A 17,009-nucleotide genomic window follows, 5' to 3' on the forward strand; every position below is an offset into this window, starting at 1 on the left:
AATTGTTTTAACCTGGAATAGTCTATTAAACATTAACATGACCTTCAGCCACTCTCAATTGGGCTGACCAGGTTAAAGAATGTTATATTCATTAGACTTTTTAACGGAAATATATTTGTGAAAGTTTCTCCTAAGATTTCAAGGCAATGTGTTTAGCTAAAAACAGAAAACTTGCATATTAAGGAGTACAATGTAGACATTTTTATAAGTGTAAGGGGACAAAAAGTACCTCCTTGTCTGGCATACAAACTTCCTCCAAAGTAGCCATTTACTGGTGATGTTGCAGCATAAACAAAGATTGCTGTACTAAGCATAGATCCTCTCCTGAAAAGAAAAATTAAAAAGAACAATAAACGTCACTGACATAGCACTGACACTGAGCAGAGAATGACTACTGATGATTCTTTTGTGTATATCTGAATACAAGTCATCTAAGAAAGATAAAAGCTATTACATTACGTTCAGTTTTAAAGTACAGTCATAATAGATGCTGTCATAAATTTAAGGCCAAAGGGGCAGAATGATATTGTAATATTTCCAGCATTTCTAGACCTAAGAAAACTTTGGTATGTCAACCTAAATCAATGAAAACAATTCAAAGTACACTTTCTGGCCTGTCTTCTCCGCAAATAGAACTTTAAAGTGAGGAGTCTGCCATCTAGTGGTTCATGCGAGAATTACATACAATTGGTAGCAAATGCAAACAAACCACTCAAAGGGTGGCAAAACTATAAAATAAAGACGCATTTTAACTTCAAGTAATTTAACTTTTTCAGTTCTCTAAAAAAGTAAAGGTTTATTTCTTCCTATATGTCTACAAGTACCATCTTAACATTTTCATAACGGAAGTAATTTCAAACACCAATCCAGCACCATCTAAATACTTAATCTAAATGTGGACAAGACTATGCAGAGCTTCTTCTAACAAAATACTGAACCACTGCATGTTTCTGCAAAGTGACCTATTCTGTGGTTAAATTTACACAAAAGATTTTAAAAGGATGTGCCCCAATAATATTGTCCAATAATGACAGATCTTCTGTAGAGAACACAAGTTACAAGGCCAAAAAGTAAAACCACTCGTCTACCTAATTCATCACTTCAGGCAGTTCTTCCCATCTCAACAGTTTCCATATATTCCTTATCTAAATAATTTAGTATGTCTATATGTTTGCCCCATTCTTCTTACATCTACCCAAATATTTTGGGTGACAGAGGTCTCTCCACCATTTACAACAGCACCCAGCAGCTACATAACCTCAAATTACACAGACTCTGAGGATATGGTAACCTAATGAATGGCAGAGCACCAATATAGTAAAAACACACATCAATCCTTCATCTTTGTATTGTCAGTTGTAAACTAACCTCACCTAAACCTAATATGATCTATAATGTTATTCATGCTACATGTTCAAGTTTTATGATCCACTAAAGAGGACTTTTACAAGGAAGTGCACTCAAAACGTCTCACTGAGAGTTACGTGCTTTATCCTGTACCGTACAACTTTTACCATCATGATGCACTTTTGGTTAAAAATACATTACATTGAAGGAAAAAAAAAAAAAAGATTTCAGACATTCTAGCATTCCATCCTGGGTTGGCTGCTGCCTTAAGTGTGATGCTGCTAGGACAGGGTTAGGTTCAAAACCCACATTCCGGATAGATGGTTTAGAACAGGTGTGCCCAATGCGTCGATCGCAAAGGTAGTGCACGTAGATCGCGTTGCATTCAAAAAAAAAATTTTTTTTTAAACGTTAGTCTATGATATATCCTTCCTATGGCATTTGCCACTTGATTGACATAAAGGGTGGCCAATCTGAGATCTCTTTTCTTCTAACACACTGGTCATCGCGCACGCACGATCAAACGCCCAAGCTACTGCAAAAGTCCAGCTGTGATCTAGGTAAACCTTCCAATTTATATCAACTAAAGAAGGGATTTTAAAAAAAAAAAAATTGTTTGGGGAGGGTATGGGCTGGATGTGGAATTGGAAGAGGATTTTTTTTCTCACAATGTCACAATCGAAGTGCGTTTGTCTGATCTGTCAATCTATCATTGCTATTGCAAAGAAGGAAAATATATATAAATATTATATATATTGTGGTAGATAGGGGGCTCTCGCTCCCTTGAACCCCTGTCCACGACTCCAGACACCAGATAAAAGTCCAGTTGACTTTATTCTTCAGCTACAGTGCACAAAGCACCCTCTCCTCCACAATACTCATATTAATCACAATATCTAATACAATAAACAATCCTCCACTCCCAGACGCGTTGCCACCCTTCCACCCAGCTCAGCTCGCCGTTTGGGAGCTCCCGTAGTCCTTTTAAATCTCCTGACCCGGAAGTGTTCCTAATCCTCAGTCCATGTGACTCTCAATCACATCCGGGTCAGGTACAAGTTCTTTGCTTCAACCCGGAAAAACGTCATTCCTCTTGTTCACGTGTGCTTCCGGGGCGAAGGAAAATATCCATTATTCCTCCCTGCAGCGTCCCCTAGTGGCCCCCATGACATCCAGCAGGGCTGTGCATAAAAACTACATTGTCCATGAAGCCCTGCTGGTCTTCTGGGGACCTCCATGCTGCAAGGAGGTCTCCACTTGGCGGCTTGGGGGTATTGGCCGGGATAAACAGCCAGCCGGCCATCCACCACATATATATATATATATATATATATATATATATATATATTGTGGTGGATGGCCGGTTATGATTAAGTAATTTTGAAAAAAAAAATTTGTCAATGCATGATTTCCTGGTACACTGATTACATTGATGCACGCATCAGAGCTAAAAAAATGGAAGAATCGGAAGAAAGCGCGTTGCTAGGACTGATCGGAGGCAAATTTCATTTCAAAAGACTACCCAACGGAAGCCTTGATAAAAGCGTGGTTTTGTGCAAACTGTGAAAAAAAGAAGTTTGCATACCACCGAAGCACTTCAACCTTACGGTACCATCTAAATGCAAAACATGCTGCAGCGAGCACAGAAACTGTGGGAGCTGTTAGCACTAGCAGTATGAATTCGAGTACCAACAAAAGGTGTCGGCAGCCCAAACTTGATGAAATGACTGGCTTCAGGACCAAAATTAGTAAGTCAACATCTGTCAAACTTACAAATTCTCTCGCAAAATGGATTGCTCTGGACTGTAGATCACTATCAGTGGTAGAAGATAGGGGGTTAGAAAATGTGCTACAGTTAGCATCAGGTGATCCAACTTTTCAGAAAGACTATTTCAAGTAAAATTCAACAGCTTTATGACACTGAAAAGCAAGCAAAATTAGATGCATTACAGAAAGCGGACTTTGTGGCTCTTACTGGGGATCATTGGACATCCGTAACCGTTGGTAATTCTAATTACATCTAATTACAAAATGTTCAATGATCACACTGTTTTAGCCTAATGTACAAAATAATTTTGGCTAAGGTTACTCAGAGTTTAAAGGTGAAGCTGGTCAAATTACCTTTTATGTTTCTGCCTTATTTTTTTAAGAAGAAAAACTGCACTTTATGTTGAAATTTGTATTATTATTATTTAAAGACAATACCATTCTGAAAATGTACTTAAAGTACTTAAAATAGAAACTTTATTTTTAAGTCTGCCCAGTTTAGCCAGGGATATTATTTTTGTTTCTGTTTTGAATTGAAATGCAGTTTAAATGCTTTTTTTTTTTCAGAAATTAAAAGAGCTTGAGTTTACAATATTCATGCCCATGTCTATTATTTGATTCTGTCACCCTTTTAAATTAAAAAAACATTTGCACTTTGGGGAGAAGTGAAACTTTGTGAGAAGCATATATATATATAGCATTTTTAATGTAGGTACATCATTTCAACCCGGTCATTTTAAAAGTAGCTCACAAGCCGAAAAAGTGTGGGCACCCCTGGTTTAGAACATGGATATGTTAGAAGGATTTATCAATCAATATTCTTCCATCCATTATCCAACCCGCTATATCCTAACCAGGGTCATGGGGGTCTGCTGGAGCCAATCCCAGCCAACACAGGGCATAAGGCAGGAACAAACACCGCACAGGGCGACAGCCAACCGCAAGGCATACACACACACACACACACACACACACACACACACACACACACTAGGGACAATCAATATTCATATTATCTTGATATTAAAGATGTATAGTCAATAAGGAACTTAGTTTATTTTTTATTCTTTTCATTTAGTCTGTACCAATATCACATTCTTATATAAAATAAGATCATTTAGCAAATCTTTAGTTGCCAACCTATTAAAAACAGTCAAATTTTTTTAACATTTACAGAATTCTTGGGTGCTTCAAGAAAAAGCTCTCCTTTTATTACATGCAAACAAAGTTTCTCAGCAAACTCAAATGGCATCAAACTCTTTAGATTAGGACAACTTACTCTGTATAAAGATCTTCAATCATTGCTACAATGATAACAATCAAGGACACTGAAAAAATCTGGCAGCCTGATCCAATCAGAGAGGAGAACATCAGAGGATGGCTGGATGGTCTGAACACATCGCCATGGACCTGTTTCCACCCATATTCATCACCCAAATCTCTATCCTGTGAAAATAAAAAAGTGATTTAGGGTAGGCAGAGTCCTTAATACAAATGCCTAAAAATGTTCATAAACCTAAGTTCAAGCAACACAAACAGTTTAAGTATCATTTAACCGAGCTGGCTTTCTAAAACTCTGTAAAAAGCCAGTTGTTACAGGATGAATAGAAAGTGTCTTGCTTCCAGGAAATTCCTACATTAAGTAATGTTCCATTTATCCATTTCCTGAACCTTGTTTAACCTAACTAAGTCTGACCGCACATTTACCTGAAAAAGCAATAACACAAAACATTTTTGCATGGAATTTATGATTACATGTACGAGGTGAGACACAAAAATAACTGGACTGGACTTGGGGCTTTCCTGGAAAACCCTCTGGAGGTCGGCCAGGTGTAAATCATAGAACTATATCCCCTCCTACACACCTTCTGAAACCACCAAATGGCTAGGAATATCCTGCAAATAGCCAGTCAGTAGTTGTACAAAAATCACTAAACGAGTTGCCGTTATGTCGGGTGAAAAAAATCCAACAGCAAATCAACATCAAATTTCTCTTGAATTTTCTCTTTTTCCATAAAGCAGTTTTTGACTGACAAAAACATTTTTTTTCTTGATCATCCTCCCTATTCGCTCAATTTTGCTCCATGTGATTTTTATTTGTTGCCGAAAATCAAAAGTGACCTGAAGGGAACACATTTTTCTTCAATGGATAAAGTGAAGACAAAAACGGCAAGCCTGTTGAAGAGCCTCAAGCAAGAAGACTTACAGCACTGTTTCTATCAATGGAAGATACGTATGGAGCGGTGTAGAGATCAGGAGGGGGAGTATATAGAAGCTAACAATGTTTACAATGCTGTAATGCATCAATATATACCTTTTTTTTTTAACCAATCTCACCTCATATCTACACAAACTGTTATGAAAAACAAAAAATTTAAACACTGTGGTGCACTTTTATGAGATTCATAAGCAATGCCATCTCATGCCAAGCGGCTGCCTTCTTTACCAATTGTGCATGTTTTATCTATGCACATATGGCTTCTTATCTCACGTCAAACAGTTGCAACTAGCTTCATCAGCAAGTCCAAGCTGTTTGGACCAAGTAAGCATGAGCATGTGTCCTACGACTGTCACTGAGACCACACCCTCAAATGGCTGATGTTTCCTCTGAGTCCGCTTAGTGCCTCAGAAACTTTGCTTCACATGACCCTCTACTGAACTAGATAAAGCAGGTACAGAAAGTGGAACAAAGTGGGGGGAAAAGAGGATTTCATTTTAAGTAATTCGAAAATAAAATATGGAAGTTCTACATTTGGCAAGTGTTTAACCCCTTTGTTTTGAGACAAAGAATTCTAGTCATATCCACCTAGATTCCTTGTGAGGAAATTTCAGAATTTGAATTGACTCCAATGGCGCTTTTCCACTGCATAGTACGGCACGACACGGTTCAGTTCAGCTCACTTTTGGGGGGTTTTCCACTGGGAACAGTACCTGGTACCTGGTCCTTTTTTTAGTACCACCTCAGCTGAGGTTCCAAGCGCGCCGAACCGTTACCAAAACGTGACGTGTAAACTCTGCTGGTCACGGATTGGCCGGAGAAAATCGTCATTACTGCGTCACTGAACTTGCGACATGAGACACAACAGACCCGCTAGATTTTTAGCACAGCCAGCGAAGGTTCGGACGCACCTTTAACCAAAAATGGCTGTTTCGTGGTCTATAGAGGAGGTACAGACGTTCCTCTCGTTGGTAGCCGAGGAGCGGATCTAGCGAGAGCTGGATGGGGTGACGCGGAATGAAAAAGTTTTTCAGGAGGTCGGCGCAACTATAACGACACGTGAATAATCCCGCCCACTCTAAAGCGGTACTAAACTGCAGTCGAAACGCAAACTGAGCCGAACCAAGGTGAGCTGTACTGAACCGTACTGTGCCGTACTATGCAGTGGAAAAGCGCCACAACTGTGGTCAATTAACTGAACATGGTACTGGTCTAAAAGAAAAATCTTATTGTAAACACATTGAACTGGCTTTGTTTTTGTAAAATAGAGTGATTTCAAGTGTAAATTTGTTTAAGAGTTATAGTGTCTTCAAGCTTTCATGTTTAAATCAATGACTTGCCTTTTAGCCACGCCAAAAAATCTCAATGCTGGCATTGCATTTCAATTCATATCAGTCGTAAGGCTCTCCAACACAAAGTACATACACGATTGTTCCATATGAATTAACACTATGCTACTTATTTTTTGAACAGGTGGATGGACTTTCATTCCAAACTCAAAAAAAGAAGAATGCATGGAAATGTAATGAAATGGCCCTGGGTTTACAGATGTCTATCTCCCGATTAAAATGTTGTAGAAACGGATGCATCTCAGCCACGTGCCTTTAAAGGGATCATGACATTTTAAAGTATCAAGTGTCAAAAGCTCCACAACAGTCCTACCCTAGATGAATCAAAGTCATACAACGCCACCAATAATGTACAGTAAAAGTCCAAGGTCTCTAATTGCTTCAAATCAATTTCTACCTACTTGGTGCACAGTTTATGGAATGTTAGCTCTACATATGTGAATGTTTTGCACTTAAAAACTTTAAGAACATAGAAGAGTAATTCCTAAGAATTGTGCTTTGTAAAACATGGATTAGTGACTACTTCAAAAGAAGAAACACTCCACTTCCATCTTGAGTGCTACCTGTTCTAAAAATAAAAATGTGTGATTTCTATAAATTGGAGCTATCTTTTAATCATGATATTTGACATGTCCAGCAGATTTGTAATAATGACTTGCTCTTTTGTTATGAGGCAATGGTTTGACATATCCTTCGCCAAACTATATAAAACCAGCCACTGAACTTACACATTTCAGAGAGTGCTTCAAATTAACATTTCAGACGTTTGTAGTTCTGCTACTTACATTTCCAGAATGTTATTTAAAAACAATTTTTTTCTTATATACATTAAAGAGTCAGACTTAAATTTGTAACAGTTCACTGTTTTGCATAGATATAAATGCAAAGGCTCCAGGCTCCAGTTTTTAGCTTTTTTACTGAACACTGGAGATTCTCACTGGAAGAAGAAAGCTCTCCTCGGGCAGGTATAAGAATTTTAGTATACAAACATATCATTTGAGTTTTCTGTGTGGTATTGTCCTGTTTCTTTGTTACATGTGCACCCCCCCTCTTTGCATTTTTAAATGTTTCAGATAACTGAAGTAATAGTATGGAAGAAAAGCAAGAGGCATGATGCAATGTTGATCCAACCTAGAAGAACCTGCCTTTGTTACTAGCTTGGCCTGAAACTTGCCATACTTACACATCTATCAGAGTAATTCTTATGGAGGGGAAAGGAACCTTCAGTATATTACATCTGTCTGCTACTAAGCTAGGTGTTCTCACATTGTGGCTATTACACCTTGCTGTTTTTTGCATTATCCATCCTTCAGGATTATCATACAGTTTTAAACATTTAGACTCCTTGAGATTTCAAGTACTAACACTGATTGACAGTGAATTCTGATGGAAACTATTGGAATCACAAATGCTTCAGGCATAATTGTGGTGTCATTACTTCAGTCAATGACATGTAATACAATATTTTCCTTGTGTAGTATTTAGGTGTTTTGAGTGTTAGAATGATTGTCAATCTTTTGTGGTGACATTAAAAAATAATTTATTTCTTATATAGGATAAAATCACATACAGAAGAAGCAAGAAATCTGATGGAGTCTATGGGTCGTAGGCCTGATGCAGTTATGTCAAGCAAGGGATAAGCAACCAAATATTAAGTATTTTTGACTTTAACATAGAGGAAAACATTCTGTTCCAATACTTTTGTTCACTTTAAAAACTGAGTGGTTTGATACAAAATGTGCTCTCTTCTATGTTGTTTAACATATCTAGATGTAAATACCAGGGAATAAACGCTGAAACTCTGATCTCTCTTGTCATATTCATCTTTTGATCTCAAACACAAATGTATTCAGTGCACAGCAAAAAAAATAAAAAAATGGCCATGCTGTTCCAATATTTTTAAATGTAAACGTTAGTATTGTGTGTGCTTTTTCTTCCCTCTCCTTTAATGCAGACGTCTTCCATCAGATTTCCATAATAAATACTTCACAACTTGTGTGTGTGTGTGATGTGTATGTGCAAAACAGGAGCCTCTCAAGGCTGACGACATAAATCTTACCATTGTTATGGTACTATGTGGTACTTTTGTATTATCTAGGGGCATGTGTCCGATGGAAACTAAACTGCAGTTGAGGTTTGGATTCAAAACATTTTACAAATGCTGACACATAACCAGTCATCAGTTATTATTTTTCATTATTGCAGTGGTCATCAGAACCACTTACAGTTCCGCAATATTTCTCAGATATCATATCTCTGTTTCTCATCATAACTAACTCATAACATCGATACACAATCATTTATCTCTATTTATGATCAAACTTTAAATTAAAATATAGTTGCACTTAGGGAGGTCAAAAAATGTGGTGGAATTTCTTTTTCATGATTACATATGCATTACCTATATTATGTACAAAATAAAACATGTTATAATCACCTAAAAACAGAGAAAGTGGAAGTGTCATATATTTGTTGGAATAAATTGCTATAGGTAAAACTGCATTTAGCTACATTTAATTATGATAATGATGGCGGAAATAAAAAAAACACATTAAATTAAATGTATTACCAGGAACACGACAGGGATGTAGCAGCTTATTGTTCCCATTACATCTTTATATTTACATGGCATGTTCAAGGTTTACATGTTTACAGACATTTCCGGAGGCAGAAGGACAGGAGGAAGGTAAAGAGAGTGGAACTGGGGATAGGAACTTTGAATGTTGGCAGTATGACAGGTAAGGGGAGAGAGTTGTTCTATCATGGTTGTGGATGGGAGGAGAAATGGAGTAGGGGTTATTCTTAAGGAACAGTATGTCAAGAGTGTTTTGGAGATGAAAAGAGTATCAGACAGAGTAATGATTATGAAGCTGGAAACTGAAGGTGTGATGATGAATGTTGTTAGTGCATATGGCCCACAAGTTGGGTGTTCAATGGATAAGAGAAGATTTCTGGAGTAAGTTGGATGAGGTGATGGATGTTAATATATCACATCTCATCTGCAATATTTAACCCAGCGAATGTGCTTCCGGGAGGAGGGGGGTGGAGGTTATGCGAGGGGCTTGTGGGTTTTTTTTTAATTTAATTTAAGAATGTGTGTATTCGGGGGATGACTGAGCGGGTAAGCTGCTGAGCGCCTCTAATAAATGTTATCAACAATTAAACGTGGTGTTTATTTCAGTTTAACATGGTAGCAGAGGATGGTTTATAAGGATGGCAGCTAGTTATAAAGTCCCGCCGAAGTTTGATGAAGCCAGACCGTACGAGTGCTGGAAAAATGAAATCAATGTCTGGACGCGAGTTACCGACCTTGACAGAAAGAAACAAGCACTTGCTGCTGCTTTGGGGCTTGAAGGAAGAGCCCGTGAAATTGCGATGGAAATACCTGCGGAAGATTTGGATAGTGATAGCGGTATGACGACGTTAATGGAGAAGCTTGACGCCGTGTTTCTAAAGGAGGAAAAGGATCGCGCATATGAAGCGTATTCTTATTTTGATGGCATAACGAAGAGCAGTTCAGTTTCCATGGCGGACTACATAATTGACTTTGAACAGCGTTATAACCGGATGAAAAAGTATAATATGACGCTTCCTGATGCTGTGTTGGCTTTTAAGCTTTTAGATACGGCTTGCCTCAATGAAAAAAGCAGACAGCTAGCTCTGACGGCCTGTACAGAATTAAAGTTCTCCTCCATGAAGTCGGCTCTCAAGAGGATTTTTGGAAGGAAAACTACAGGATCATTGAATGAAATACAAGTGAATCAAGAATCTGCGTTTTTCACAGAACAAAGACCGCAAGGCAGAGGGAAACGGAACGCGATGTCGCAAAGTGGACTACAAAAGCAGCCATTACAAGGGACTAATCCACTGGATAAGTTTGGTAAGAGATCCAAATGTGCTATTTGCCAGTGTACATTTCATTGGGCTAAAGACTGTCCTCATAAGAAAACTGAACAAGTGCGAATAACTGAAGATGCAAATGTAGAAGAGTGTAATATCACATTGTTCATAAAGGCCTCCATGTCAGATGCTGAGATATTTATGACTGAATCATTGGGATCAGCGATTATTGACACGGCTTGTACTCATACTGTGTGTGGGGAAAATGGCTAGAAAACTATATTGACGGCCTCACTCAAGAACAAGTGAACCAACTGATGCAAACAGAAACTCCAAGTTGCAGACCATTTCGGTTTGCGATGGGAATCTGGTGTATTCCACAAGAAATGTGAAACTACCAGCTAAAATAGGACTGACAAAATGCAACATTGAAACCGAAGTTGTCAAGGTTGACATTCCACTTCTGCTAAGTAAAATGTCACTGAAGAAGGCAGGAACCATTCTGGACATGAAAAAGGACAGTGCAGTGATGTTCAAACAATTCATTCCTCTTGAATTTACTAGTTCTGGACATTACTGTGTAGACATCAGAGACAAAGAAGCTAAAAAACCTCAAAGTGAAGAGGAGGTCCTTACAGTGACAGAAAATATGTCTACAGATGAGAAACGAGAGTCCTTCTGAAGCTTCATAAGCAGTTTGGTCATGCATCAGCAGACAGACTGCAGAGACTTATTCACAGTTCAGGAAATAAGGACAAAGAATGCTGTACTATTCTACAACAAATAGTAAATGACTGTGAAATATGCAAGAAGTACAAAAGGACAAAGCCAAAGCCTGCTGTGGGGTTACCTTTAGCTTCAGAGTATAACGAGACTGTGGCGGTGGATCTGCACGAGTTAGAGCCAGGTGTGTGGTATCTTCACATAATCGATCACTTTACATGGTTCAGCTGGAAACATTGTGACTACAAAGAAGTCATCTGAAATTGTAAACTCCTTCATTCACACTTGGATTAGTGTTCATGGCGCCCCTCAGAGGCTGTACAGCGACAATGGAGGTGAATTCAATAGTGAAGAGATCAGAGACATGGCTGAGAACTTTAACATCGAGACAAGAACAACAGCAGGATACAGTCCCTGGAGCAACGGACTACTCGAGAGACATAATCAGACATTGACTGAAATCATCCTGAAGGTCAAACGAGAGAATGGATGTGACTGGCACACTGCCCTTGATTGGGCCCTCATGGCTAAGAACAGTATGTTAAACGTTCATGGCTACAGTCCGTATCAGTTGGTGTTTGGACGAAATCCTAATCTTCCTTCTGTGATAGTCGATAAACCACCTGCTTTAGAAGGCACTACTATAAGTGCTAGAGTGGGAGAACATATTTCTGCCTTACATGCTTCCAGGAAAGCATTCACAGAAGCTGAGTCTTCTGAGCGGATAAGAAGGGCAATACGTAAGCAGCTCAGGCCCACTGATGAAATGTATGTAACTGGAGACAAGGTATATTATAAAAGAGGGACTGTCCAGAGTGGAAGGGACCAGGGGTAGTTATTGGTCAGGATGGAGCTGTGGTGTTTATAAGACATGGGGGGATTCTTGTAAGAGTGCATCTATCCAGGCTCTGTAAGATAAACACGCAGGATCAAGAATCTGAGGATGAGCAAACTGTGAAAGACAACAGGCAGAAAGAAAAAAAAAACAGCTTAAGCAATGTAGCAGTAAGCTCAGATAGTGAAGAAAATACAGACAGCGAACAGGAAACAATCGGCGACAGGGAGGTAAATACAGGAGAAGTGGTTCATCCTAGTTTGACACAAATGGAAACAGATCACATTGTTTGTGATAACCCTGCCTCTCCCACTGGTGTAAAGATTAAGAAGGGACAAACTGTGACCTTTATGAAGCAGGATGGTGGTGGTCTACAGAAAGCAAGGGTTTTAGGTAGAGCAGGCAAAGCTTCTGGAAAATACAAAAGCTGGTATAATTTGCAACATATTGAACCTGATGGCAGTGATGGGCAAAAGGAGCCAGTAGATTTATCATGTGTTGATAATCTTAACATTGAATCACCTGTTAGGGAGAGTGATGTGCTTGTAACAAAAGACATTTCATTTGATGTGGCTAAGCGGGATGAAATCATGAATTGGTACAAAACAATGTTTTTGAAGAAGTTGACAATGTAGGTCAAAAGTGTGTCTCTACCAGATGGGTGTGTAGTCTCAAAGAAACTCCCAATGGCATTGTGCCCAAAGCACGACTCGTAGCTAGAGGATTTGAAGAGCTTAATATTCACGAGCTGCAGAAAGATTCTCCAACTTGTGCTTCTGAGTCTCTTAGACTATTGTTAGCAGTAATCTGTCAAAACAAATGGCACGTCCATTCCATGGACATCAAATCTGCTTTCTTACAGGGCATGCAGTTGTCCAGAGAAATCCATATCCGGCCTCCTGCTGAAGCAGAAAAGAAAAATACTCTATGGAAACTCAACAAGTGTGTTTACGGCCTTGCTGATGCATCACTGTATTGGTACAATAAGGTGAAAGAAATCATGCTGAGTACAGGTGGTAAAATGTCCAAAGTAGATCCAGCAGTATTCTACTGGTTGGATGAGCAGTGTAAGGTTACTGGAGTACTTGCATGTCATGTTGATTTTCTTTGGGCAGGCTCACAAAACTTCTCAAAAGATGTGATTCCTACGCTTAAGTCTGCATTTCAGGTGGGGCGTGAGGAACATGAAAATTTCTGCTATGTGGGAATGGACTTTGTTACTTTTAATGGTGAAATTCATGTTCATCAGCATAGTTACATTGAAAACTTACAGCCAATTCCCCTACAAGCAGTGCGTGCCCTGCAGAGAGATGCCTCTGTTAATGAGACTGAAAAGAGCAACTTAGGTCAAAAATTGGACAGATTTTGTGGGTTGCAAAACAAACCAGACCAGACATCATGTTTGATGTAAGCAGATTGGGGTCAAATATAAAAGTTGCCACAGTTCAATCAATTCACGAGATAAATAAGGTTATTAGAAAGCTTAAATCTGAAAAAGTCACTCTCAGGTTTCAGCATTTGGGAAAGAATGATGCTCTGAATCTGACAGTTTTCAGTGATGCCTCCCTAGGAAATCTCCCTGATGGGGGTACACAAGGGGGAATATTAATTGGTCTCATGGGAGAAGGAGGGAAGTTTTCTCCCCTCTTCTGGCAGTCTAAGAGAATTAGACGTGTGGTGAGGAGCACTCTGGCAGGAGAAACCCTAGCCCTGTCAGATGGAATAGATAATGCTATCTTTCTGGCGATCCTCTTTTCTGAGCTTACTACTGGAAATGCTGATCTGAATGCTCCCCCTTTGGTCTGTGTGACAGATAATCACTCTCTGTTTGATGCTCTTAAGTGAACAAAACAGGTCACTGAGAAACGTCTTAGACTGGAAATAAGCAGTATAAAGGAGCTCATACAGAGTAAAAAAATAAAGAAGGTTCTCTGGTTGGACACAAAAACTCAACTTGCTGATTGTCTTACAAAAAGGGGAGCATCTGCTCTCATGTTATTAAAAGTACTCAGTGAAGGGCTATGGTGTTACTGAAATCTTATCAAAACGTTTAATAAAAATAAAGGGGCTACATTCCAAGCCTATGCACTTTCAATTGTATATGTAACTACTGTTTTGTTGTGTTTGCTCTGGCCTTTATTGTTCTGCTATGGTAACCAAGGACTTTGTTATATATGTTTCCCCCTTTATTCTTTTGTTGTAAAAAAATTATATGGGAGATTGTTAATATATCACATCTCATCTGCAATATTTAACCCAGCGAATGTGCTTCCGGGAGGAGGGGGGCGGAGGTTATGCGAGGGGCTTGTGGGTTTTTTTTTTTAATTTAAGAGTGTGTGTATTCGGGGGATGACTGAGCGGGTAAGCTGCTGAGCACCTCTAATAAATATTATCAACAATTAAACGTGGTGTTTATTTCAGTTTAACAATGGATAGTGCACTCAAGGGACAGAAAGTGGTGACTGGAGTGGATTTCAATGGACATGTTGGTGAAGGGAACAGAGGAGATGAGGAGGTGTCAAGGAAAGAAATGAAGGTCAGAGGATAGTGGATTTAGAAAAAAGGATGGGCATGGCTGTAGTGAAAACGTATTTTAAGAAGAGGGAGGAACATAGGGTGACATACAAGAGTGGGGGAAGATGCACACAGGTAGATTATATCCTATCCCGAAGAGTCAATCTGAAAGAGATTAAAGACTGCAAAGTGGTGGCAGGGGAAAGTGTAGTGAGGCAGCATAGGATGGTGGTCTGTAGGCTGACGTTGGAGATTAAGAAGAAGGAGGAGAGCAAAGGATCAAATGGTAGAAGCTGAAAAAGGAAGACTGCACAGTTGAGTTTAGGGAGGAGATAAGACAGGCACTGGGTGGGAGTGAAGAGTTACCAGACAGCTGGGCAACTGCAGCAGAAGTAGTATGAGTGACAAAAAGAAGGGTGTTTGGCGTGACATCTGGACAGAGTAAGGAGGAAAAGGAAACCTCGTGGTGGAATGGGGAAGTACAGGAGAGTATACAGAGGAAGAGGATGGCAAAGAAGAAGTGAGATAGTCAGTGAGATGCAAAAAGTAGACAAGAGTACAAGGAGATAAGGTGCAAAGTGAAGAGAGAGGTGGCGAAAGCTAAAGAAAAGGCGTATGATGAGTTCTATGAGAGGCTGGATACTAAGGAAGGAGAAAAGGACCTGTACCGATTGGCTAGACAGAGGGACCGAGCTGAGAAAGATGTGCAGCAGGTTAGGGTGATAAAGGATAAAGATGGAAACATATTCACAAGCGAGAAGAGTGTGTTGAGCAAATGGAAAGCGTACTTTGAGAGGCAGATGAATGAAAAGAACGAGAGAGAGAGAGACAGAAGGTTAAATGATGTGGAGATAGTGAATCAGGAAGTGCAATTGATTAGTAAGAAAGAAGTAAGGACAGCTATGAAGAGGATGAAGCATGGAAAGGCCGTTGGTCCAGATGACATATCTGTGGAAGTATGGAGGTGCTTAGAAGAGATGGCAGTGGAGTTTTTAACAAAATTGTTTAATGGAATCTTGAAAAGTGAGAGGATGCCCGAGAAGTGTACTGGTACTGATATTTTAGAATAAGGGGGATATGCAGGACTGTAGTAACTACAGGGGGACAAAAATAAAGAGCCACAGCATGAAGTTGTGGGAAAGAGTAATGGAAGGTGGGTTAAGAAGTGAGGTGATGATTAGTAAGCAGCAGTATGGTTTCATGCCAGGAAAGAGCACCACAAATGCAATGTTTGCTCTGAGGGTGTTGATGGAGAAGTATAGAGAAGCCCAGACGGAGTTGCATTGTCTTTTTGTGGATCTGGAGAAGGCATATGACAGGGTGCCTTGAGAGGAGTTGTGGCATTGTATGAGGAAGTCGGGAGTAGCAGAGAAGTACGTAAGAGTTGTACAGGATATGTACGAGGGAAGTGTGACCGTGGTGAGGTCTATGGTAGGAGTGATGGACGCATTCAAGGTGGAGGTAGGATTACATCAGGGATTGGCTCTGAGCCCTTACTTATTTGCACTGGTGATGGACAGGTTGACAGACGAGATTAGACAGGAGTCCCAGTGGACTATGATGTTTGCTGATGACATTGTGATCTGTAGAGAGAGTAGGGAGCAGGTCGAGGAGACCCTGGAGAGTTGGAGGTTTGCTCTATAGAGGAAAGGAATGAAGGTCAGTCGGAACAAGACAGGACACGTGTGTGAATGAGAGGGAGGTCAGAGGAATGGTGAGGATGCAGGGAGTAGAGTTGGTGAAAGTGGATAAGTTTAAATACTTGGGATCAACAATTCAGAGTAATGGGGATTGTGGAAGAGAGGTGAGAAAGAGTACAGGCAGGGTGGAATGGGTGGAGAAGAGTGTCAGACTATTATCAGCAAGAGGGAAAGGGAAAGTCTACAGGAGAGTAGTGAGACCAATATGGGTTGAAGATGGTGGCACTGACCAGAAAGCAGGAGACAGAGCTGGCAGAGTTAAGGATGCTAAGATCTGCACTGGGTGTAGCAAGGATGGATATGATTAGAAATGAGTACATTAGAGAGTCAGCTCGGGTTGTAAGGCTGGGAGTCAAAGTCAGAGAAGTGAGATTGCGTTGGTTTGGACATGTGCAGAGGAGAGATGCTGGGGGTATTGGTAAAAGGATGTTAACGATAGAGCTGCCAGGCAAGAGGAAAAGAGGAAGACCTAAGATTAGGTTAATGGATGTGGTAAGAGAGGACATGCAGGTGGTGGGTGTAACAGAGCATAATGCAGAAGACAGGCAGATATGGAAGACGACGATCCGCTGTGGCAACCCCTAACAGGAGTAGCCAAAAGAAGAAGCTCAATGTTTACATGTTATTGGTAAATTCTGAGCTTCATGGCAAAGGCTTTGAATACTTATGTACATGTGCTTTCTCAATTTTTAATAAATTTGCAAAAATCTCAAGTT

General features: G+C 39.8%; 1 protein-coding gene across 1 annotated transcript in view; it reads right to left on the reverse strand.

Annotated features, from left to right (window-relative positions):
* Window positions 1-17,009, reverse strand: part of tm9sf3 (transmembrane 9 superfamily member 3) — a 114,632-nt gene that overhangs the window by 42,683 nt on the left and 54,940 nt on the right. The window contains exons 7-8 of the mRNA XM_039737321.1: window positions 4,394-4,560; window positions 230-324 (exon numbers count right to left, since the gene is read on the reverse strand). Of these exons, the coding sequence (XP_039593255.1) occupies window positions 230-324; window positions 4,394-4,560 (262 nt within the window). The remainder of the gene's footprint in view (window positions 1-229; window positions 325-4,393; window positions 4,561-17,009) is intronic.

Source organism: Polypterus senegalus, chromosome 1 (assembly GCF_016835505.1).
Source record: "Polypterus senegalus isolate Bchr_013 chromosome 1, ASM1683550v1, whole genome shotgun sequence".
Classification (NCBI taxonomy): Eukaryota; Metazoa; Chordata; class Cladistia; order Polypteriformes; family Polypteridae; genus Polypterus; species Polypterus senegalus.